Here is a 22,870-nt window from a genome sequence, read left to right as displayed (position 1 = left end):
TAGTTTGGATAATAGGCCATTATCTGATGTATAGCTGGCAATTCTTCTATTCTGTAGGCTGTCTTTTTATCTTAACTATTTCTTTTGTCATGCAGAAACTTCTTAACTTGATGTAATTTTATCTGTCAATTTTTTCTTTAATTTTTGAGCCCTTGAAATTTTACTCAGAAAGTTCTTGCCTGATGCTTTTCTTACTTCTTCCTGTAATAGTTTCATTGTTTCAGGTCTTACATTGATGTCGTTGATTCATTTATAGTACTACAGGATGACAGACTTCAAACTCTACTATAGAGCTTTTTGTAATGAAAACAGCTTAGTACTGGTATAAAACAGACCCAACGAACAGAATAGATGAACCAGAAATAACCCGGAGACCTACAGCTATCTAATGTTTAATAAGAAGCCAAAAACTTAGGATGGAAAAAAAGACAGACTATTTAACAAATAATGTGGGAAAACTGGATATCTACATACAGAAAACTGAAACTAGATCCCTGTCTGTCACCCTGTACTAGTACTATTTATTTCTTAACCTCTCCTCTTACTCTCTTCTGTGGCCTGCTACGTAGGAAAGTATTTGCTCTGTGTAGAGACTTAAATGTGGATCACGGCTTTGCATCTCTGGCCTGCACAAACCATCTTTCTCTGAAAAATGTGTGCTGTGCCAATAAAGAGCTATGTGTCCTCAAGAAGGTTCTGCTAAGATGAATGAACTTACATGTCTGGAAACTTCTCTCTCCTCTTCTCCATGGAATCTTCCTGTCCATAGAAAACCAATTTGCTGGAGTTTAAGTGAAGCTTTCCCTCATTATTGCTACTAAAATCTTAGGCCTGACAAAGGCCCATAACCCAGACTTAGACAAACTCAAAGTTCCATTCTCTGATTCTACATTGACTCATTCCTAGATACATAACCACTGATGGTCAATAAGAGTATTTCTGTGACTCTATGATCATAATATGGCTGATGGGATTTCTGTGGGGTTTCCAGCTTTAGCAAAACAAACAAAGCATAGGTAACTTTGAATTTCAGATAAACAACCAATTTTGAGTATATGATTTATTGGTTATCTGGAATTTAAGTTAATTGGTTATTCTTGTAATAGCTTTTTCAAATGAGCTGGCTAAGCTAGGAGAATGTGAGACTGGTGATGTGGGCAGCTGTGTGGGCTAAAGCCTGTTGGCAGAGAAGAACTTGTTTGTGGAATTGGAGATTTTGTTATTCATTTTTAGAATTTAAATTTGGGTCCTAAAAAGAGCTCAAAACACAGTGCCAAAAGGCATTTCAAGCCATGGATGTCTAACAAGACTTTGTGTTTACCGAACACTTATTAAGTGCTGATTCTGTAGTAAGCACTTGGTCTGAATTACTTCATTAAATCCATAGTAACTCTTGAGGGTACACACAAGAAATTATTGACCCAATAATTTAAGGTGTTATAACAATAATGCACTCCAATGTGGTACTAAGGTGTTTTGTTCCAGAAAACATAAGTATCCATCATTCAGGGACTAGTCAAATAAATGCTGATATATCCCTAAGAAGTACAGTGCCCTACAGGGCATTTGTTTATTCACAGACTTCAATGAAGATGGAAGAAATGGAGACAATTAAGCTTAATACTCATATATAATTAAGTTTGGCAAAGTGTAGTGAATTTCATAACAAACATGTTTTAATTGAATATGTTTTATAAAACTACACAGATCTTCTACATGATCATATTGAAAACGTTTTAATTGAATTGTCTCTTGGGATCACATGCCAAGCTGCCCCATGAATCAATTCTGCCACCATGGAACTGGCATGCATGACTCTATCTCTGTGTCTCACTGTCCGCCAGCTTTCCGTGTGGGGTCACAGCTCCCTGTTTGGGTGGGGACCACTATCCACATGACTGTGAGGTAAGCCCACTGGCATCCAAAGCACCATGTCTGCTTTACATTCTCCCCTGGACACCAACTGTAAACAAACATTTCTTCAGAGTTGAGGCATTCACAAAACTTGGCACCATGTTTGGAATCAACTCAAACTGGCTTCTGTCTGCGCTTGCACACCACAGCTGATGAAAACATTCTTCCTCTAACAAAGACATTTGAAGCAAATCAAGATCCTCATAAAGTTTATGAAGACTGAATTTGGGCCTTCAGAGATGTCAGAAAGATGTGAAGCCTGGGGCTTGTTCTTTATAGACCCGCCACCTCACTCTACCACGACACAAAACAGGTGCTGCTCTCAGCTGTGGCTCTCCTTTCTCTTGGGATTCCTCTTGGACCCCATCTTGCTCCTGGTGTGGTAATCAGCGGCCATCTCAGCAGTTGCTTGGAGGCAGTGATTGCTTTATTTGAAGGTTCCACGTTGGATACTTCCTAGTTGAACAGAATTTACAATTCTGAGCTCACCACCACCATCTTACATGGAATAATTAGTGGTTTTGCCTTGGAAATGAAGTTTTTGCTAATCTGATATACCTGACATGAAATAGCACGCATTGTTCTCATCCAGGAGATCTAGCTTGTCTCTAATTTGGCACTGGCACCAACTGCTGCAACCTTCAGACACTTGCATACCTTATACATAGTGGAAAGAGAAATGTGAATGGTTCAGGCACAGTTCTATCAGTATCTGAACTTCTTCCCCAAATTGCAAACATCTGAGCTTCCTCTTTCATACCAGCTTTTTGAGCCCTTCTGTATTTATTTGTCTTTGAAATACACCATGTTACACCCACCAGAGTCAAATAGCAATATGATTTACTGGATGCCTGTCTCAGAGGCAGTCCTGTTAGAGGATGTGTGCCTTTGCTATTGTAGAATGTTCTGATTGTCCTTCCTACATCTCATTGGCATTTTCCCAGAAAAGGCTATAAAATTCATTCAGGCTATTTCTCAAACCAAAAGGGAGCATGGGAAAGCCATCCAGAATAAGAGTTGTTGTATACAGAGGTTTGTGCTGTCAGCAATGAATGCATCAGGGCAAGGACAATCTAGTAACATGGCGTCTATATAATGAGACATGTGTGGGGATTACTTGGATCTCTGACAGATGGGCTTGGGAGGTTGAGTTTGGACCACAGAGCTCACAGATGAGTTTGCCATCAGGATGAGACAGATACGTGTTCATCTATTCAGTCTAACTTGACTGATGGAAGCCATGTCCGTTAGGAAAAGGGAATGAAAACTGGAAATCCTTTTACTTGGAGTGCCTGAATTTTAGTTGTTTTTGTTTTTTTTTAAAAAAGATGTGTTCCTGGAGCCATTTGAAGGTAATCTACTAAAGTCAAGCACCTTTGAGGAATACATGCCTTGGTCACTACAAAAAGTCTATACTTCTGGGACGTTGTGCATTCTGTGTGTGAATGAGGCAGTGAGGACAAGAACCCATGGTACATGTGTTTCCATTGTTCAAACATGCTCTATCATTCTATTGGACCACACTTAACAAATCACACCTTACCAATTATTAAAATCCTAAAGCATTTAATTAAGCATTGAACCATCCACAAGGGCTTTCTGAGCCTAATGTTCTGGGTCACAACATAGGAACCATACACAAGAGAACCATTTTTGATGGGATTATCATTTTACTCATGAGCCTAGAGGAAGTAGTCTGCTGCGTGCTGTGCTTGATAAAGGGTATAGAAAGCTGTACCCTGTGTGTGTAAGAGGGTTCCTATTACACAGGGGTCCAGACGTGGGTCACGATATACTGTAACCCAGTCTGCCTTCTACTTTCTATACTATATGATCTTGGGCAAATTATTTCATTAAATTGTGCTTCTATTGCCTAAAGTAAAGTAGAAGGATAATCAGGCCTTTCTTGTGAGGGTGATAGGAGGATCAAGTGAGGTAATGTATAGGAAGAATATAGTGCCTGGCAGGACATTGTCCCTCTGTCAGGGTTGGCCACAGAGGATGTGTATGAGGTTCAGGTTTCTAGAATTCAAGTGAGCTGATGGCTGTCACAGATAACTAGGTAGCTCCTGACCCACCTGTGAAAATACTATCTACCTCAGGTCCCTCAGGGTTCTCTGGGAATAAGAAATTGTTTTGTCTTCTGCTATCTACTTATCATTTGAACACCCCATTATTCTTTGGAGGATGTAAAGAATTATAATTACATGGACAGAGAGACACAGGAGAGCTATTGTCACAGACAGTTATCAGTATGTTCCAACCAAATCAAAGGCCGGTGCGGAAAGAGGCCACTGCAGAAGGATCCTCTACTGGCTGGGATGCAGTGACTGTTCGACAGAGATAAGCGAGCTTGGAGGCATCTGCTGGCATCAGGGCACAGGAAGCTGTGGTGCAGATGGGTCCATCTCCCCAGGTGTTAAGCTGCACTAATTGCTTTGGAAGCAAGGCCTTTTCCTGGGCAGTAGCATATGCTGAATGAGTTGCCTGAAGCACAGATTAAAAAAACCTTCCCTTTTCCTTTATTGATGTTTAATAATAAAATGGAACAGTCACTGTTCCTAATGAATTGTTTATTTTAACTTAGAAAAAGAAGGAAAACTATGGATCTTCTGGTTCACAGTTGTTGAGCAGCTTGTGTCTCAGTGATCTGGTGATGTTAAGTCTTGTGTTTTTCTGTAGCTGAACTCCTGAGCTCCTGAGGACAATTGGGTTTGGGAGTTAGTGGAATTAGTCACATTTCTATCCCTTTTAAGACAATCTAGTTCTTGAAGGGAAAAGTTAGTTATTTCCCAAAGTATATTAGGTGATAAGGTTGAAAACTAAGGATCTAGAACAGATGTTTGAAGTATAAAACTTTCTATATATACTACAAAGTTTTTATGGGAAGATTTTTTTCCATACAAGGTTTGAACTCAGAGCTGTAAACTTCTGAGGCAGATGTTCTACCACTGAGTCATAATTCTAGCCCCCTTTTCACTGATGAATTTTAAGATAGGGTCTCATTTCCATTCGAGAGGCATGTCTAGACCGTGATTCACCTATTTCAGGGTTCCTATAGTTGCTAGAATGACAGCTTCTCTCCACTGAAGTAGAATCACACGTTTCTGCCTGGGCTGGCCTCCCAATTTCACCCTCCCATGTGGCTTACATGTGTGCCTCTGAGCCCGGAAATGGGTTGAGAAGGGGTCTGATGAGCCTTCCTGCCTGAGTTGGCCTTGAATTGCAGTCCTCCCATTCTCAGCTTCCCACATTGAACCACTGATGCCTGACTTGTTTATTCTACATATTTCAAATGCTGACAATAATCTCTCCTTCCCTCCCATTTGCCTTTCTTTTCATTTTCTTTGTGTGGAGGCCTTGAATTTGCTTTTAATGGACTTGATACAGCAATGTAGGTAGATAAGGTGCTCAGTGGTATCGGTTGAGAGGAGAGCCAATTAGCATAGGAATGTGTTAGTAGCACTCTCACAGGTATAATTGGTAATCTTATGTTGGCAGTCATCTTTGCCTCAGTCCATCCTCAGTGCAGGCATTCAGTGGGGCTCTCAGTTGGTACTGCAGGAGTGCACAGGTTTATAACCTCACTTTCTCAGTGATGAGAACTTGGTGCATTTTAATGTGGCTTTCCTTTCCTTCTATGAGTGACAGAAGACAGTCTTTCAGTGACTGTGAAATGAAGATGCCCCTGTATTTTCCTTACTCTCAACTATCTTCTTTTGCTTGCCCAGAGGGAAATAGAGCTCCAAGAATGAAAATGTCTTACCTAAGTTTAAGGAAAAGGCAAAATTGGAATTAGAACAAATCCTGCCCACTTCTCTGAGGCATCTTGTTCCACCAACACCCAGGCAGTTTGTGTGCCCATCACAGGGCAAATATGAAACCAGGAAACTCAAGCCATTTGCCTCAGGGAGTCACCTGCTTAATGATTAGAACTCAGGTTCCTGAGGCCTAGCTCATTTTTTTCTGTCTTTCAGAAGCAATAGATTCTATATGTCATTTGTTTATATATACAATAATAATAGGGTGAAATGAAATATAGAAATTTCTGAATTTTAAAGTGGTTATAATAGGGAGCAGAAAAAGAGAAATCTAAAGTGAGGAGGGAGATACATGGAAGTCTGCCAGGCACCTTCATTTTTCTTCCAGACACTAGCCTTCAGGTTGATCAGCACAATCACAAATCATCAGTTTCCATGCACCAAAACAATGGATTCTAAGCCCATAAGCACCAAGAGCCTGCTGTGCAAAAAGTATCTTACACTGTCTGACTAAAGCCATGGGGAACAGTACAGTACAATGGTGGTGATGGAAAAAAAAGAAGTATGTACACAGAGCTGATGAGGAAGAAACACAGGGTGTCTTTCTAGAAACATCATCCTGAGCAGTCAGGATTTTGGTGCTGATGGTAGTAATCATAGCAGTCCTTTCAGTTTAGAGGTCTAGATCACTAAAACTGGTTAAACAACAAATATATTGATTCACTTACTTAAAAAGAGTAGACATGCTTAGATAGAGAGAACATAACCTAATGATGGCCCCTCAGCTCTTCTTGGCTGTGTGAGCTCTTCTTGCCCAGTGTCACCTGGTACCCAGGATAACTCCTGAGCTATCAGCAGTCCTCCTGGAAGGGGAGTCCTCTCTCATATCCCCAGAGAAGTTGAGGGATTGGGCCAATGCCCTATATGATTGCAGCCAGGGAGACAGACAGAATTCACAGATCAGGCAGGCCTGATAAATGGACCCATGTCTTAATCTGGAAGGGACAGAGAGATAGTAATCCAATCCAAACCATATAAAGCATGAGTAAGTAGTAGAGAAGGAAAACCAGAAGATGAAGGATATGTGTTGGATAGGGAAAAATTTCATATGTCCACTGGGGTCGGGCCCTAGCCTTTCCTCTGATTCATCATTAGTCAACCAGCATGTGAGCTGGAGTAACTAGCTTGAGACTTGAATTTTTAAGTCAGCACTCTCAGAACTTTGAGCAATGTTCTATCATCTGCATTACCCAATAGAGTAACTACTAGCTACATGCTGCTAATGAACCCTTGAAATGTAGCTAGTGCTACTGAGAAACAAAATCTGTAATGTTTAATTAAGATTAAATATGAATAGCTATAGGTGGCTCATGGCTATCCTACTGGACAGAAAAACTTCTTAATGGAAGGCATATCATGGAAAATAGTTGCCTGGAAGACCTAGCATTGTGTTAAGAGTTAATCAGAGAGTTAAATACAGCCTGAAAGGTAAGGGAGTTGATTTGGCTTGAGTTAAGGGTAGAAGGGAAGGAACTTAGACATAAGGGAGAAAAGAAAAAAAAAGAGACATAATTTTCCATAAATAAGAAGCCCTCAGTTTAAGGAACTATTTTTCCACCTAATATTTGGACCAGATTTGCGGCAGGAAGAAAACACATTAACTGGCCTTGTTATAAAAGAAAATTATGGGGAACTCCATGACATATTGTTCCACTTGACTGAAAGTGTCCAACAATAATTGGGCATTGCTTAGATCAGCACATGACACACAGCTACACATGGATTAAAAGAAAAATTAAATGGGGCTGTTATGTTGTTTAACAGTATTGTGTAAACTTTTGTGACTAAGCACAATTAATTGCAGTTGATGGAAATGATATCAGATGAAGAGAACAGGCTTGGAGAACAGAGCCTGATTACAGTGATGTGGACCTGGAGTGAATTAAAGACCAGCCTCCTGGAAAGCTGCATGATGGACAGACAGCTCATCGTGTGCTATGCTCCATATGCGATGTCACATTACTGCCTTCGAGGCTGGGCTTCTGTAGAAGGGAGCTAGAAGGACTTTGAGCCTGTTCCTATAAAGGCTCATTCCCTTTCTATCTGTTCCTTAAAGCTCTTTTAGATTTTTAGTCTGTCTTTGTTTATTGTCTTCATTTTGATGTTGATATCTGCTTTTTGTCCTTGCTCTTCAGAGATATCTACTGAACATGTCCTCTGTATATAGCTATCTGGTAGACGTGGGTGGCAGAAAACTTCATCTTTATCTTAAGAACTTCATAGTTTCAAGCGGAGGCAGAGTTTTAATTAGACAGTGGCACTTGGACTGCTAAGTGCATTGTGGATCTGGGTATGGGTAGCAGCATGGGGTCACACAAAAAAGCATTTTAAGCTAGTCTCAGAGGCAAGTGGCCTGGAAGGGACTTCTGGTGCATGCAGGGTGTGATGGCTACATTGACTCCCCGGGATCAAGGGGAGATAGTGTGACAGGGGCTGGGTTGGGGGTTTTGCATGGAGGGGGAGCATTTCAGTGTCTTAGCATGGGGAGGGGGGAGAGGGGAAGAGTTTCAGGTATAGTAGAACTTGGAAAGGAAAGAAGGAAAAATAGATGAATTAAGTGTTTTTACCAGATTAATTTTTTTTCTAAGCTATAATCAAAGCTAAAAAATAAATATTAAAGGTAAATTTTATATTGAAGGAATATATAATTCTTATATATTCTTATATATGTATTATCTAAGGACATACATTTCCTTTTTATATAGAAGGAAAGATCATTTGGGGCTGTCATTGATCTTTCAGAATCACGTGCCAGTCCACTTCAAGGCTGTTATTTCATACACAGAAAAGACACTAATGGATTTTCTGCCTTGTCGTTTCAGCACTTCAGGGAGCATCTGGACAAACTTTTTGCTAAAGGAATTGGAATGCTGGATATATCTCTGAATGAGGCCTTCAACATTCTCAGTGATGTAAGCTCCTCTTTGCTTTGCCTTTCTTGTTATTAAGAGAATAGATGGGACTTACGGAATTTTCTGTCAGTGTTATTGTCAGTCCTGGGGTTTTCTGAGAGCAAGCAACACAGACGGTCCATCTTGAGTGTCAAGAGAGAAATAGGAGAACCAGGGAGTTTTCCAGGCAGCTCTGTGGGGCAGCTATTGTCATTTTTGCTGATGTAACAGGGTAAGGTGGGTAAATCACCCACAGCAACCCACAGTTTGGAGACTGTAAGTAATTAGTCTGACACTTAGCCTTAGATTTTTCTAGTTCTTTCACCTTTTAATTTTCCTTTTTTCAATGCCTGGACTTGAATTGAGGGTCTTATAGATGTGAGGCAAATGCTCTACCATTGAGCTACATCCCCAGCCCAGACACACACTTTTTCATACTCATACACTGGCCTCTCAAGGGTTGGCTCTAATTTCTAGAGTCCCTTTTATCAGTGATATGTATTAATACAAAGAAGGCCATTCAATTTCAGTCATGAGCTTGTGTCATGACTGCAGAGGAAAAATGAAAAATAAGGAAAGTAAGGTGTTGAGTCAGCTTCCTCCATATAAATGTAAGGCTGTTGGCTACAGGTGATTGACATTTATCTAAGAGTTCATGATTTGGACAGCACATCTCTGCTAACAGTAAAGTAATAGTGTAGAAATATAGTTGGTCCAGGCAGAGGCCTATTCTGTTCCCTTAAATTCTGGTTTGAACCCTTAGTATATCTCTTTCTCAGGGCATGGAACACTGAATCTCAGCAGACCTCTTTGAAGTAGTAATACTGAAAAGACTGTGACATTTTGAAATTTTAGTTTCTTTTTATTTAAACAATCTGGTGGCATGCTGGGCACTAGTGGCTCATGACTATAATCTTAACTACTCAGAAAGCTAAAATCTAAGGATTGTGGTTCAAAGCCATCCCAGGCAGGAAAAAATTATGAGACTCTTATCTATAATATAAACTACCAAAAAAGCCAGAAGTGCAGCTGTGGCTCAAATGGTAGAATTCTAGCCTTCAGCTACAAAAGAAAAAAAAAAAGCTAAGGGGCAGCACCAAGACCCTAAATTCAGGCCCCGGGTCCCACACAAAAACAAACACCAAAAAAACCCAAAAAATCTTACACACACACACACACACACACACACACACACACACACACACACACACACACACACACACACACACACACACACACACACACACACACACACACACACACACACACACACACACACACACACACACACACACACACACACACACACACACGTAGCCATAGTAGGAAGAAATAACTCTAAGTTAGAAAGTCCTTGAATCCTTTATGGGAAATAAATTTCCACAGTAAACTTCCATTGCCCTATCCTCTGGCCTGCGTGTGGAGGAGAGAAAATTAGAGGTTTATGTGGTTGGTTGGGTCTAGAGCTTGTTGTTTGAGGAAATTATTCTGGATCGCCACCTAATTTTCCACATCTGTAACATGGAGATAGACATAGACTGGCCTTACAAATCATGAAAGTTAGTGTAAAATGAAAACACAGGGTCTCTTATTCTCAGGCTCTTAAGAGTTTTAAGAAAGGGACGGCAGAATGTTCTTCCACGCATGGACCATTTCTTGGGTGGGGCTCTGTTCTACGGTGCCCATCCCATGCTGTGATGCTGTCCTAGGAGATCTTCCTTATGACAAAGAGACTTCAGTGTGATGAAGTGGTGGCTTCAGCAGTATTGGGTGCTCACCTTACCACAGAAACACTGGGAAGTTTCAGCTCTCATGGGCTCTAGACACAGCTCCACGCTGAGTCTTTGGCCTTACTCCTTGCCCAGGTACTCAGAAACATCAGCTTCCCTCATTTGTCCTCTGTTCTTCCTTGTCATGCTAAGCTCCAATGGTTGTTGGTCGGCCATGATCCCTAACATAGGGGCCATAGGAAAGTGGGGCTTTTACAACACCACTAGCTCCTATTAAAGGTCTTGAGGAATCCCATAAGGAACAGAACCTCTCAAAAATGTTTATTCTTTGCTGGCCCAGCCATGTGTTATGTCGTGTTATAAACTCAATATTAATGTCCAGTAGGAGTCACAGCTCACAGAACATAACTATCCCTGGATCCTTCAACTATTAGGTTCATATTACCACAGTGACCATCAGGGAAACCACAAACATGGATGGATTTTTGTTGTTGTGGATGTTGAATCCTGTGAGGGAAGTATTTGTGAATGTGGACACTCACTCCTGCCTGCTTTCACGTGTAAAAACTGTGTCATGGGGCCAGTCAGTAACTCAGAAGAACCAAACTTCAATCTAAGACAGGACACCAAAGCACTAATAAAGGTTACTAAGTGTCCCTGCTTGAGATAAGTTGACTGTCCATACCTTATTCTTCCAAGTGCATATTTATTCTAGAGAGAAATATTTCCATCCTATCTCTTGCCATTGGGCTTTTAAGTATCTAGGAGTTTTTTTTTGGACAGGCATTGATATGGTTAATCCCCCCATGAAAATGAAGTTTCCACTTCATCAGTGTGACTTTTAAGTGACATAACTCTCTTCCTGTGTTTTATGTCTGCTACGGCAAGCCAATGGGAAACAAAATAGGCTGTTTTCCAAATGTGTGTTCAGGCACACACACAGATGCTACAGAAACACCTCCCATCACACACACACATCACACATACATTACACTTATAAACACACACTCCATAGATACATCCCTCTGCAATGTACCACATGTATACCACACACACACACACACACACACATCACACATATCTCTCACACCCAATAGATACATACCTCTACCACACACCACATGTATTCCACACATATATTACACATACCCCCCACTCAATATATATACATATATATATATATATATATATATCTGTACTATACACACATCATACATGCACACTACACATGGCACATATACCCACACCATGGATACATCCTTCACCACACATACACATACCACACACTATACACATACACACCACACGTATTCATTTTATACACACAGACACACACATACACACGGAAAGAGAGAGAACTGAGACTGTGGTTGTAAACAGCTTAGAATGAGTTTAGAATGGCTCATAGGTTATGATAATTAGAGTTTATTCTGCCTTACAATTACTTACATTTTAGTTTTGGTATTTTCTCAGATGGCCTAAAGACTGCAGTTGTTGAGACCAATGGCTTTGAAAAGAGCATTCACATAGACTTCTAAGCCCCTTCCAGCTATTGATCTTCACTGCGTTCATTAGATGCTGTAAGAACACAGAGCCAGTTTGCTACAGTAGTTAGCATCTACCTTGTCATGTGACAACTGCAATTATCTTTTTTGGCGATGAATGTGATCTTTGCAGTGATTACCTTTTAAAAATTTTTCTTAGCCAATTAAATAAAATTCGGTGACATTTCAAAGACTGTTAATCACAACCAAATGCTCTAAATGTCAGGATGCATTGAAAATTTCACTGCTAACTGATGAATCACTGAGCTAATTGTAGTTCATCATCAGGCCCTTGTCATTGTTATTATTATGGAAAACACTTTCATCACTCTCGCTATTCAATAAAAAAAGTTCTAGACAAATATGAAGAGAAGAGATATTACTCATCAAAGCATTTGAGTTTAATTGCATTCTTCAAAATCCTCCAAATACAGATTGCAGCAAAGAGTACTAGAGGCCCAGCCAGAAAGGAAAGTAATCTTTTCAAATAAATAGCTCCTGGCAGCTCCGTGTAGTCTATGTTATTCAAATCTCTTCATTTCTCTCTTTTTGTTTGGGAAAGTTTTTTCTATGATGTTTTAAAATGAGTTGCATGAACAACTCATCCAAGGACATCCTGGTTTTTCTTCCTCTGAAGTCTCCGTGAGCTGAAGCATATATTGTTCTTGTTTTGGAGCTTGCTGTAATTTTTTTTGAGTATAGTAAAAGCTGTTGGGCATGCAGCCTCCTCAAACAACCTGTTGAAATGACCAAGCACTAAGGCTACTTTGGTTACTACTGTAAAGGAACAGCATTAGACACCTTAGCAGAATCTCAGAGTGGGAAAGACAAAGAGTGGGATATTTATTGAGACTGAAATCTGATTGGAGGTACATCTCTCAGTATGGAGGGGATAGAGGAAGCTTGATCAGGATCCTATATAAAAACTGTAATATTACAGTTGAAGATTGGTGATCAGTTGATTGAACACACTAAAGCACAGTCCTACTTGGTGCTGAAATGCCCTCTCCTTTCAGATATTCTAGTATCATCTTCTCAGTGAGGTTCTTCCTGACTAGTTTCTCTAAAATTGATTTTTTTCCCTCTTTCCCATCTTCGCTTTCTCTTTATTTCCCCCTTAGCATCATAAGCATTACACTTACAATATACTTTACATATTTACCTTGTTTTTGTGTGCCTTCCCAAAGAGAATACAATGTTGATAAAGGGAACAGATTTCTGTATGTTTTAGCCCCAGCATTACCTGGGTACTTGTAATGGAGTTTTGTTTTGTTTTCCATTGAAAACTAAAGGGCTCTGTGTTTCTCATGTCTAAAGGACTTGGTGTTACTTTGAGTTGCATCATTAATAGCATTCATTAAGGGAAATTCACTTTGGACCCAAGGGTAAATGCACCATGATCTGGTAGCTATATTTGCTCACTGTAGATAGTACTTGTAAATGCTGGGAACTTTGAAAACAATTATATAGCTGGAAATTAAGGTTTAGGGATTTTTCATAGCAGCATATACAGTCTTGGAAATTTAGCATGCTAGCAAATAAACTGAATACATGTTAGAATCTGTTAATTGCATATATTTTAAGTGAACTCTTAAAAAAAGAGTGCTTAGTGCTTTAATGTGAATTTTCTTTTTGTTGTTGTTTGCTTCATTATTTGTTTAAAACATCCATTCAGATTAGCCTCATTCAGATTTTAAAAGCGATATTGCTGCCTTATATAATGTTCCTCAAAGATCCTTGTGCCAACTCCTTAAGATTTATTTTGAGAAATAAAACTTCTACTCTGATGGGAGAACTTAGACCTTTAGCTCCCATTTGTCAGAACATATATGGCAGCCGACTCAGCAAGGCTTGTCTGGTAGATTCTGCTTAGTGATGCCCAAAGAGCTCTTGAGTCTAGAAACTTTCAAAGCCCAGATCATACATTCCTGAGGTCTTGCAGATACATAGAACTCTGATATTTATTTTTATTTTGAACCTATTTCTTTGCATAGTTCAACCACACAGGACAAGGAAGCATTTGCAGCCAGGCCATTATGCTGATAACTGATGGAGCAGTGGACACCTATGATACCATCTTTGCAAAATACAACTGGCCTGATCGAAAGGTGAGTTGATGCCAGCACCATCCACGCAGTGGAGTCATTGGACAACCTTTATCATAACCTTCAGATCTCCTCAGACAAGTGTCCTGTGTAGACTTAATCTTATAATGACCTATGGTTTTTCTGCCTTGTGGTTTTTGGTTAACCAAAATCAAATACTTTGGCTTTTGTTGTTTTCAAAATGAAACTATTTTGGAGAGAAAGAAACCATAAAAACATGTTTAATGTATTCTGTGAAAAGATCCATTGTCAGTATACTTCATCCATATTGAGCATCATTCTCTTTATTTTTGTTTGCCTTGGAGCCAGAGCTGCTCTGTGGACCCTCGGTCTGAGGAATGATGAAGTCAACTGCAGTGTCCTTAACAGACTTCTTTTTCATGAGCCATTTTTTTTCTGTAGTTTTTCATTGGACCACCTAGAACATTCTGTTTCCCATATTTGTCAAAACTTGTCTGCTCTCTGTTACACTCCTTTGGTTTCCAGATGGACAATATGGACTTTTATCTTATGAACCCATACATTAAGTTATTTGTGACATGTCAACATTTACAAATGCTCTAATTCAAAGATTCTTCAAGATGTAAGCCAGTCTGAAGTCACTAGGAAGATTAATATTGTGGATCTTGGACTGTATAATATACCTATAGCATCTAAATCTCTGGGGATGTGGCCCTATAATGTATATTTGCAAAAGGATCAACACATGAGCACAAGCCAGTGTATTGGCAATTGTGGTCACTGTCTCTTCCAAATGGTGGAATTTTAGCAGGGAAAAGAGGTAAGATTGGACGTCAATGAGCACTGTGCTATTCCATTGCCAAAGGTGTTCCCTGACTGTTCCACTAGATATGAGACAGCCCAAACCTAGTCCCTCTTCCTTTGTCTAGTTTGTATATTTAATCCCTGGGCGTTGAACAAACAGTACAAATTTCTTATAAAGAAACAAGATAAATGTGATGTGTGCCCTCACCATATCCAAAGAGCAGGTACCATGCGGGAAAATTAGATGGGAGAAAGATATCGTTTCATGTTCCCTTCATCATTCTCAAATTACACAGTGTGGTGACACGGGCTCTCACCCCTCTAAGGAGGCCGACGATTAACGTTATATGCATCTTGTACAGCGTGGTTCCCAAATAGATGGGAGACTGTTCCCCTAAAGCTTAACCTTGGAAACAACTATCAGGTAGGGAGGTAGAAGAAAAGTGGCTCTGGTGGGTTTAGTGAGAAGATGTGAGGTTGTGGCATGTGACTTGCCCAGATGACATTTATGAGTAAATCCAGTCCACTATAAGCACTGAGTTTAGAAACCAACCATTGAAAAAAGTGGAAGTTCACTATTGGATATTATGATTTTAGATGCCAGTGGTAAATTGATCATTTCCAGGGACAAGTAGAAGCCATAGTTAATTGAAAGGAGAAGTACTGGCCCCACTTGCACCTCTACGGTATATAGCAGAATATCCAGCATGGAGGGGCGGTTCAAAACCTGAACACAAGCAGGGTGCCAGTGGCTCACACTTGTAATCCTAACTACTCAGGACGCTTAGATCTGAGGATCACAGTTCGAAGCCAGCCTGGGCAGGTAGGTCTGTGAGACTCTTATCTTCAGTTAACCACCAGAAAACTGGAAGTGGTGCCGTGGCTCAAAGTAGTAAAATGCTAGCCTTGAGTGAAAAAGCTCAGGGATAGATAGCTCCTAGACCCTGAGTTCAAACACCATGACCAACAAATAGCAATAAAAACAACTTAATGCACAGTGTTCTTAGGTCCACTTGATTAAAAACAATAAAGCAAAAGGAAGTGGAGGTCTTTTTAATAGTAGCAAATTTGTTCGCACATACATCTCAGGTGCTGTATTTCATGAATCACTCCTATTTGATGATGCTGGGTCAATAGCAGCCACTTAGGAATATTGGTTTTGAAATATTCTGCCCCTACTTGTAGAGAGAAACAGGATAAGGGATGCAAAATTCCAAATCTTCTGATAAACTTTAAATCTCAGTTTTCCTTTACGAAGGAAAAATACTGATTTTAGATGAACTGAAGCAGGTCTTGTTTATAAAATATTATCAAGCAGTGGTAGAGGTCTTTTAAAAACCTTTTATTAGAAAACCAATACTACTTCCTTTCCCTTCAGTCTCATTCTACAACATTTGGATAAATATACCTTTTTTATGAACTTCCTCATGATAGTGCAGGTAATGAATTTGCATAAAACCCCATTATGATTGAGCACTGAAATAAAGAGAGCTGATATGGAATGTGTAAGCAGTCATTGTTCTCCATCATTTTGAACATTAGCTATCTAGTACAGGGTTGCATCTGTCATGTGGAAATTGGCAATCTTCAAGATTGCAAAAATAAAAAAATGGACTCCAGAAAGAGGAAGATAGTACTAAGCATGGAATGTGATTTCTGTAAAACAGCCTTGCTTAGAGAGCTTGTTCCCTCGAAGGTTGGCCCACTCCAGAGCTCCTGACCCAGTGGTGTGTGTGTATCAGAAAGTGTATGTTCCTAGCAAGTCCCCAGGTGAACAGATGCTGTTGTGGGAGCCACACACAGGAAACACTGCCGTAGAAGCAGTATAAGAAGTAGGGCTTGGTTCTTGCATGGACTATGCCAGTCCTCCTTTCCTTTTATTTTTCTCCAACCTTTGCAAGGACCTTTTCCTTAGAACTATCTAGCCTGCAGATGTTTATTTCTTGACTTATCCTCTGTTTGGGAAACTGTTAATTCTTGCCCAACATTTACAAAGCTAGAGATATTGTATAAAAGTTTAATTCTTTTATGTGTGTGGAGGGGAACTTGGCCTTGAACTAGAAGCTTGCACTTTTCCTCAGCTTTTCCTCTCACAGCTGATACTCTTAACACTTGAGGCATACCTCCAGTTTTGGCTTTTTTGCTGGTTAATTGAAGATAAGACTCTCTTGGATTTGTAAGTCCCAGCTGACCCTGAACCTTGATGCTCAGGTTTCAGCCTCCTGATTATAGATGTAAGCCACTGGCACCTGGCCAAATTTTAGTTTCTCTTAATGGGCACACCTGCCACTTTAACGTCACCATTCCCAGAATCAGCAAGGGACTGGAAAAGGCTGCCCTCTTAGACAGCTAGCACATGTTCTCTGTGGTTTTGATCCTCATACTCTCCATCATTGCTCTCACTCATGTGCTTTACCTGTGTATATTAGTATGGAATAAGGTCCATACTACTTCTCAGGCAGAGTTTGTGGTTCCCAGCATCAGGGATTTTCCCTCCCTTCTTATATTTGTCCTAGGGCTTCACTCTTTTCTAGCCAGAGGCCATCATTATCCTTGCCTAAACCCTGGACTCCGGACTGCCTAGGAATTGACGTAAGGGATGCATGACTTCGTGTCCAGTGCTATAACTGGTTCTGGGTCTGTCTTTTAACTTCGTTGTTTGGTGAGTCCATAAACACAGATTTCCTATTCTGAACAGTTATCCATCCCTGCACTATGAACCAGCTCTGCTGAGAAGTATATCTACTCAGCACAGCAGATTGGACTCCTATGTAGTGGGGCAGTCAGGTTCCAAGAAAGGGAAAGAAAGAAGTGAGGCAGTACAGGGGAATACCTGTATGAGTGTCATTCTTCAAAGTGATTTAGCACCTAACCAGTGTCTTGCTCAAGGCAACTGCTTATAAAACATTTTAGAGTAAGCTGAAAAAAGGAATGCATTACTTCTCATTTAGCCATGAGTCCATGAAGGCAGAGTTGTGATTGCCTTTGCAATGTGTCCCTTGCCAGCAGTTTATTCCTAAGAGCTGAAATGAGGACCTATTTATTAATTTATGGGAAGCCATGTACTTTTGCTTAATACCCATTGGTTAGTGGCTTAACAGTAGCTCTTGCACACTTAAAATAAAATATGAACTCTTCAACACAAAAGGTACTTTCCTTGTGATTTATAACCTGTACCTGTTTAAATTAGGAAAAGTACTAGGCCTGATATCAACTCTCTCTTCTAACTCAAAAATGAAGTCCTGACATTATTTATCATTATTCATTACTCCCTCCCCTGTATACATCATAGAGAATCACTGGCTGGATAGACAGGCAAAAGATTAGTTAAGTGATGTATTGAAGAGATTGGCAAACTATGGTCCTTGGGCTTAATTTGATAGAAATAATTTGCACATTTTTAAATGGAAAAAATTTGGAGACTATGTCATGGCACAAAATAATTATGTAAAGTTCAAATTTAAGAGTCTTAACATAGTCATATGCATATTCACATACATTGGTTGTCATATTGTCTGTGGTTAATGGTAGGAGTCAGACAAGTTTGCAAAGCCCGAAGTAATTTACAGTCTAACCTTTTGACTATCTCTTTACAAACTCCTGATCTGAAGGGATCTTTGAAGAAGAAGAAAGTAGAGCAGCTAGTGAGTTGTTACAGGTTGTTGAGATGTCCTAAGGATTTCATACTTCAGCTGGGTGCCACAGAAGACAGCAATGTTGGTATCTGCCTCCTTTGCTATGCTTCTTTTCTACTTGAATGAATTGTATGAGCTACAGAATAAGTGGTAGGGGGAGGGAGAGAGAGAGTTGATGGCAAACAATTCTTTTTCTACTGTGGAATTGCTTTCCCAAAATGCTTAGTGATCCTTGCACTTTTCCACAATGAGTCTTGAGCCATAACCCAGGGCCCGGGATGCAGGATCTTTAGAAATGTTATACATGGTGATCCCTGATCTCAGTTTTGGTGGTGCCATGGGCACAGACAGAGGTCACAGCTTTCAGGTCACTGGAGTTACAAAGGGGACACCCTGGAAGGAATCAGTTTTCCTCTTCACACAGGCCTAGGAAACCAGAGATTCCCTCTCTTAGTATGAAAGGCTAGAACAAAAACAACAGTGACAGACTGAGTTGTTCACTAACAACAGAAACTTGCATTTCAGACTTCTAGATGCTGGATATACAAGTTTGGAGAGCCAGAATGTCTTGTGGAGGGTCTGTTTCCATTTTACAGGCTGCTGATTTCTCATGTGGTGGAGAGAAGAATGGGGAAGCACACTCCCATGACACTTATAAGACTCTTATAAGGTCACTAAAATCCCATTGGTGAGAATTCTACCTTCTGACTACATCTAATCCTGTCACCTCCCAAAGGCCCTAAATCCTAATACTGTCACATTGTGGGCTAGGATTTCAACAAATGAATTCAGGGGAGTTCATCACACTCCCTGAATACAAATAAAATGGAATCCCTCTAATCCCTGTTACTGTGGGGCAGGATAAACCTCCTCATGAGTTGGCAAACTTTATTTTCATTTGTGTTACTCAGTAGGGGTTGAGATTTGTCCCTTCAGTAACTGTCAAATAATAGATCACATATTAACTTGCTCCTACTGCAGACACAGTGCCTAGATGATTCTGGTAGATAATGACCCACTTGTTGTTCTTAGATGTCACCATGCAATTCATCCTTCCCGTGGCTCATGGTACTGAATGTTCTCTCTCTCTCTATATATATATTTCCTCAAGTCTCCTTCAATAAATAGTGTATTAAACTTATTTCTTATACCTCTATTTATAAAATAGAACTGATACTAGCTAATTCTATGGAAATCTAAGTATCAATTATAACTATAAATGTTTCATGCATATTAACTTCTCATGGAAAACATAAGAGTTGGGAATATTATCATTTCCTTTTCATAGAAAAGGAAACTGAGGTGCCAAAATGTTTCATAACTGATTCAGGGTTCCACGGTGAACATTTGGTCAAATTGATCCAGGCAGACAAATAATGAGCCTGCCTGATCCTTAACCTTTTTGCAGGGATCTTGAGGGTAAAGCAAAAATAAAACAGCCATAAGTTACAGGAAACGCTGACATATTATGCATATCATCACCAGGACAACAGATCTGTTTCCTAAGCCTTCCTGCTCTCAAAGCAGGAGTGTCTGCAAAATGACAGGGATTCTATGATTGCAGAACCTACCATAGCTTTATAGCCAGAGCAAGAGGAGAACAAATCATTTAGAATGATCCCAAAGCCATCTGGGTGTGACTAAATGACTTTCCATTTTTAAAGAATGGGGGAACTTCAAAGGTGACTGATATTTTAGCTATATGTACTATGTTTTATTATGCTTAGTCTCAAGAACAACAGGGATGGAAGTGGTGCTGTGGCACAAGTGGTAGAGTACTTACCTTGGGCTGAAGAGCTGAGGGACAGCACCCAGCCCCAAAGTTCAAGCCCCATGACTGACAAAAGAAAAACAAAAAAAGAACAACAGGGAGAATGATCCTGGAAGTCCTTCACAGATATGCCCAAGGATAAGGTCCTTTGAAAATTGAGGGGGAGGGGGTGATGTGGACTGTAAGGCTGACAATGTGGGACAAAACAACCGTTGGTATGGGAATAAAGAAACTGTGCCGACAGAAAGGTTCAGGAGACATTAAGAGACATGACTTTGCAGCAATGCTAGAAATGCTACTGGAAATCCTTACATTCTAAGCTGGTATCTGCAAGAGGGGATATAGGTAGTTTGCCCTAAAAAGACCTTCTTCTGTTGTCATAATCTGGAAGATAAATCCTCTCAAGACTATCTAGTCTCATTTCCCTTCAGGGTGCCAAAATGCTGCTGTAGGCCTCTGGGGTAGTTTTGCAAAACTCAGTCCTCCATCCTGGGGAGTTAAGTGTCCAAATCGAGTCAGTTTGTCCTTTGAAGAATCTATCTAATCCTTCAATAATCTTGAGCAATTTGAAAGTGTTTTTGTATTCTTTCTTTTTGCTTTTTTCCTAAACCATATTATTCTCCTTGATTTTCAAATACTTTTTAAAAGCATTTTCTTTGCCTTCCTTTGAACAGGCTGAATAGAGAAGGGATTTACTTAAGACAATGGGAAACTTGGGAAGGTCTGTACTATGTTGGTAGGGGTCTCTAAATACCCTTTTCATACACCCTCAACATTGGGTGTGTCATTCTTCATCCCACAGAATCTAATTAATATAGAATTTGGATGATAATGGGGGATATTGGCAGAGGAAATAGAGAGAAGAGAATAGTCCCTGGGATAATGAATTTCTACCACATGTATATATGGGGGCACACTCTGTCCCAGGTCATTATATCAGAGCCCATGAGAATGAGATTGATGTGATACTGCAAAAGAGGGGAATATTAGATCACAAGTAACAAAGAAAGGGGGTGACCAGTTTATTAGAAAAATGATCAATCTCCTAAACAACACAGTATATGTTTAAGATAGAGGGTGGAGCAGTGGGGTCTGGAAGGGGAAAAGGGCGAAGTAAATGAGCCATGGGAGAATTATGCATGTAAGAGTGGAAGAGAAGCTAGGCATGTGGGAAGAGCTGTATGAAGAACAAATGGCTGGATCCTGGGAGCCTGGAGGCAGTGTTATTGGGGGAAGGCTAACTGGCTAAGTGGGGATATCACCTCTGGGCTTTAGTAGGCAAAGTATCCTGGTATCCTTGCTTAACCAAGGTACCATGAAAAGCTTGTGGACATGAGAGAGGCAGGGGCTGATGATCATCAGTTCTCTCTGGTAGCCACAGTTCAAAAAGATACTTGAAACAGTTATATTCTCAGTTAGAGCCAGACATTCACCAATTATTTGTACATAGAGAGCTGAATATTAAATATTGTTAACCAGAAATTGACAGAATTGTAGATAAAGTCTAAGGCCAAGTATATAATTTGGGACTTAATGCTCTTCATTTTTAATTTCAGTCGATTGGGAAGATGGGTCTAGATGGGAGACTTGCATGTTCCAGATGCTGCTGGTTTTTAATGCTGTTTTGCTCCAGGTCTACATTGAGTTGGTACTTCACACTGTCTTCCTCTTTCTTCCCTTACTTCCACTTACTTTTTTTGCTGACATTTATTAATATATATTTTTATTATAAAGATACTGTACAGAGGGGTTACAATTACATGAGCAAGGTAATGAGTACATTTCCTATCGAGCATTGTTACCCCCTACCTTCCCCTACCCACCTCCCCAACTCCTTCTCTCCCCACTTCCCCAAAGTTGTAAAGTTCATTTTCAACAGAGTGTCTTCTACATCTTGTTGTTACAATGGGTCATCCTGTCTCCTTATTTCAGCATTTTGTTATTTCCCTTCCCCTCCCCAAATTAGAAAAATGTGTATATAAGATGCAGGACACCAGAATCAAATACAGTAACAACAGGGGTTATACCATGGGGGAAGAACATACAAAGAAACAAAAAAAAATCACATAGTACATTATGAGTACATTAACAAGAACAGCAAGAAAGATAAAATCTCTTGTGTCCCTATCTTGAGGTTCATTTCATTTAACATCAACTTACATGGTCATATATGCATAGCTTTTGACCTCTTCTGCTTGTCCTAGACATATACTAGTTATTGCAAATAAGGGAAACCATGGGACCTATGTTTCTTTGGATCTGGCTTACTTCACTTAATATAATTTTTTCCAGGTCTTTCCATTTCCTAACAAATGGGTGGTGTCATTTTCTGATGGAGTCATAGAATTCCATTGTGTGTGTGTGTGTGTGTGTTCATATCACATTTTCCTGACATTTTTCAGTTTACCCTCTTTACTCTTTAAAATTATCTTTAATTTTACAAAGGTATTTCAATTTAATTTGTGAATTTAAGAGTACAACGCATCTTGATCACTCTTTCCATCTTAACCCCCCGCCACGGCTCTATTACAACCCTCCCCTCCCCTGAACTTATCTAGTTCCACATTCAAATATGTACATTGAGTATTGTGACTATTTTTATCCACCATTCCTTTCTCCATTTGTCTGCTCCTTACCTCTTAAGTTCTGCTCCCTCAGACAAGAAATGGTCAGCTTCCTGGTATTCTCTACTCA

At 39.9% G+C, this 22,870-nt stretch overlaps 1 protein-coding gene across 2 annotated transcripts in view; it reads left to right on the top strand.

Moving 5' to 3' along the window:
- The window catches only part of Cacna2d3 (calcium voltage-gated channel auxiliary subunit alpha2delta 3), a 940,778-nt gene that overhangs the window by 492,634 nt on the left and 425,274 nt on the right, over positions 1-22,870 (top strand). For both annotated transcript variants that reach the window (XM_070018501.1, XM_070018499.1), the window contains exons 10-11: positions 8,558-8,647; positions 13,895-14,008. In XM_070018501.1, the coding sequence (XP_069874602.1) occupies positions 8,558-8,647; positions 13,895-14,008 (204 nt within the window). The remainder of the gene's footprint in view (positions 1-8,557; positions 8,648-13,894; positions 14,009-22,870) is intronic.

The sequence above is a fragment of the Dipodomys merriami genome, unplaced genomic scaffold (assembly GCF_024711535.1).
Source record: "Dipodomys merriami isolate MVZ:Mamm:240054 unplaced genomic scaffold, mDipMer1.0.p SCAF_13, whole genome shotgun sequence".
NCBI lineage: Eukaryota > Metazoa > Chordata > Mammalia > Rodentia > Heteromyidae > Dipodomys > Dipodomys merriami.
The sequence above is the reverse complement of the archived record's forward strand: the minus strand, read 5'-3'. Positions and strand labels throughout refer to the sequence as shown.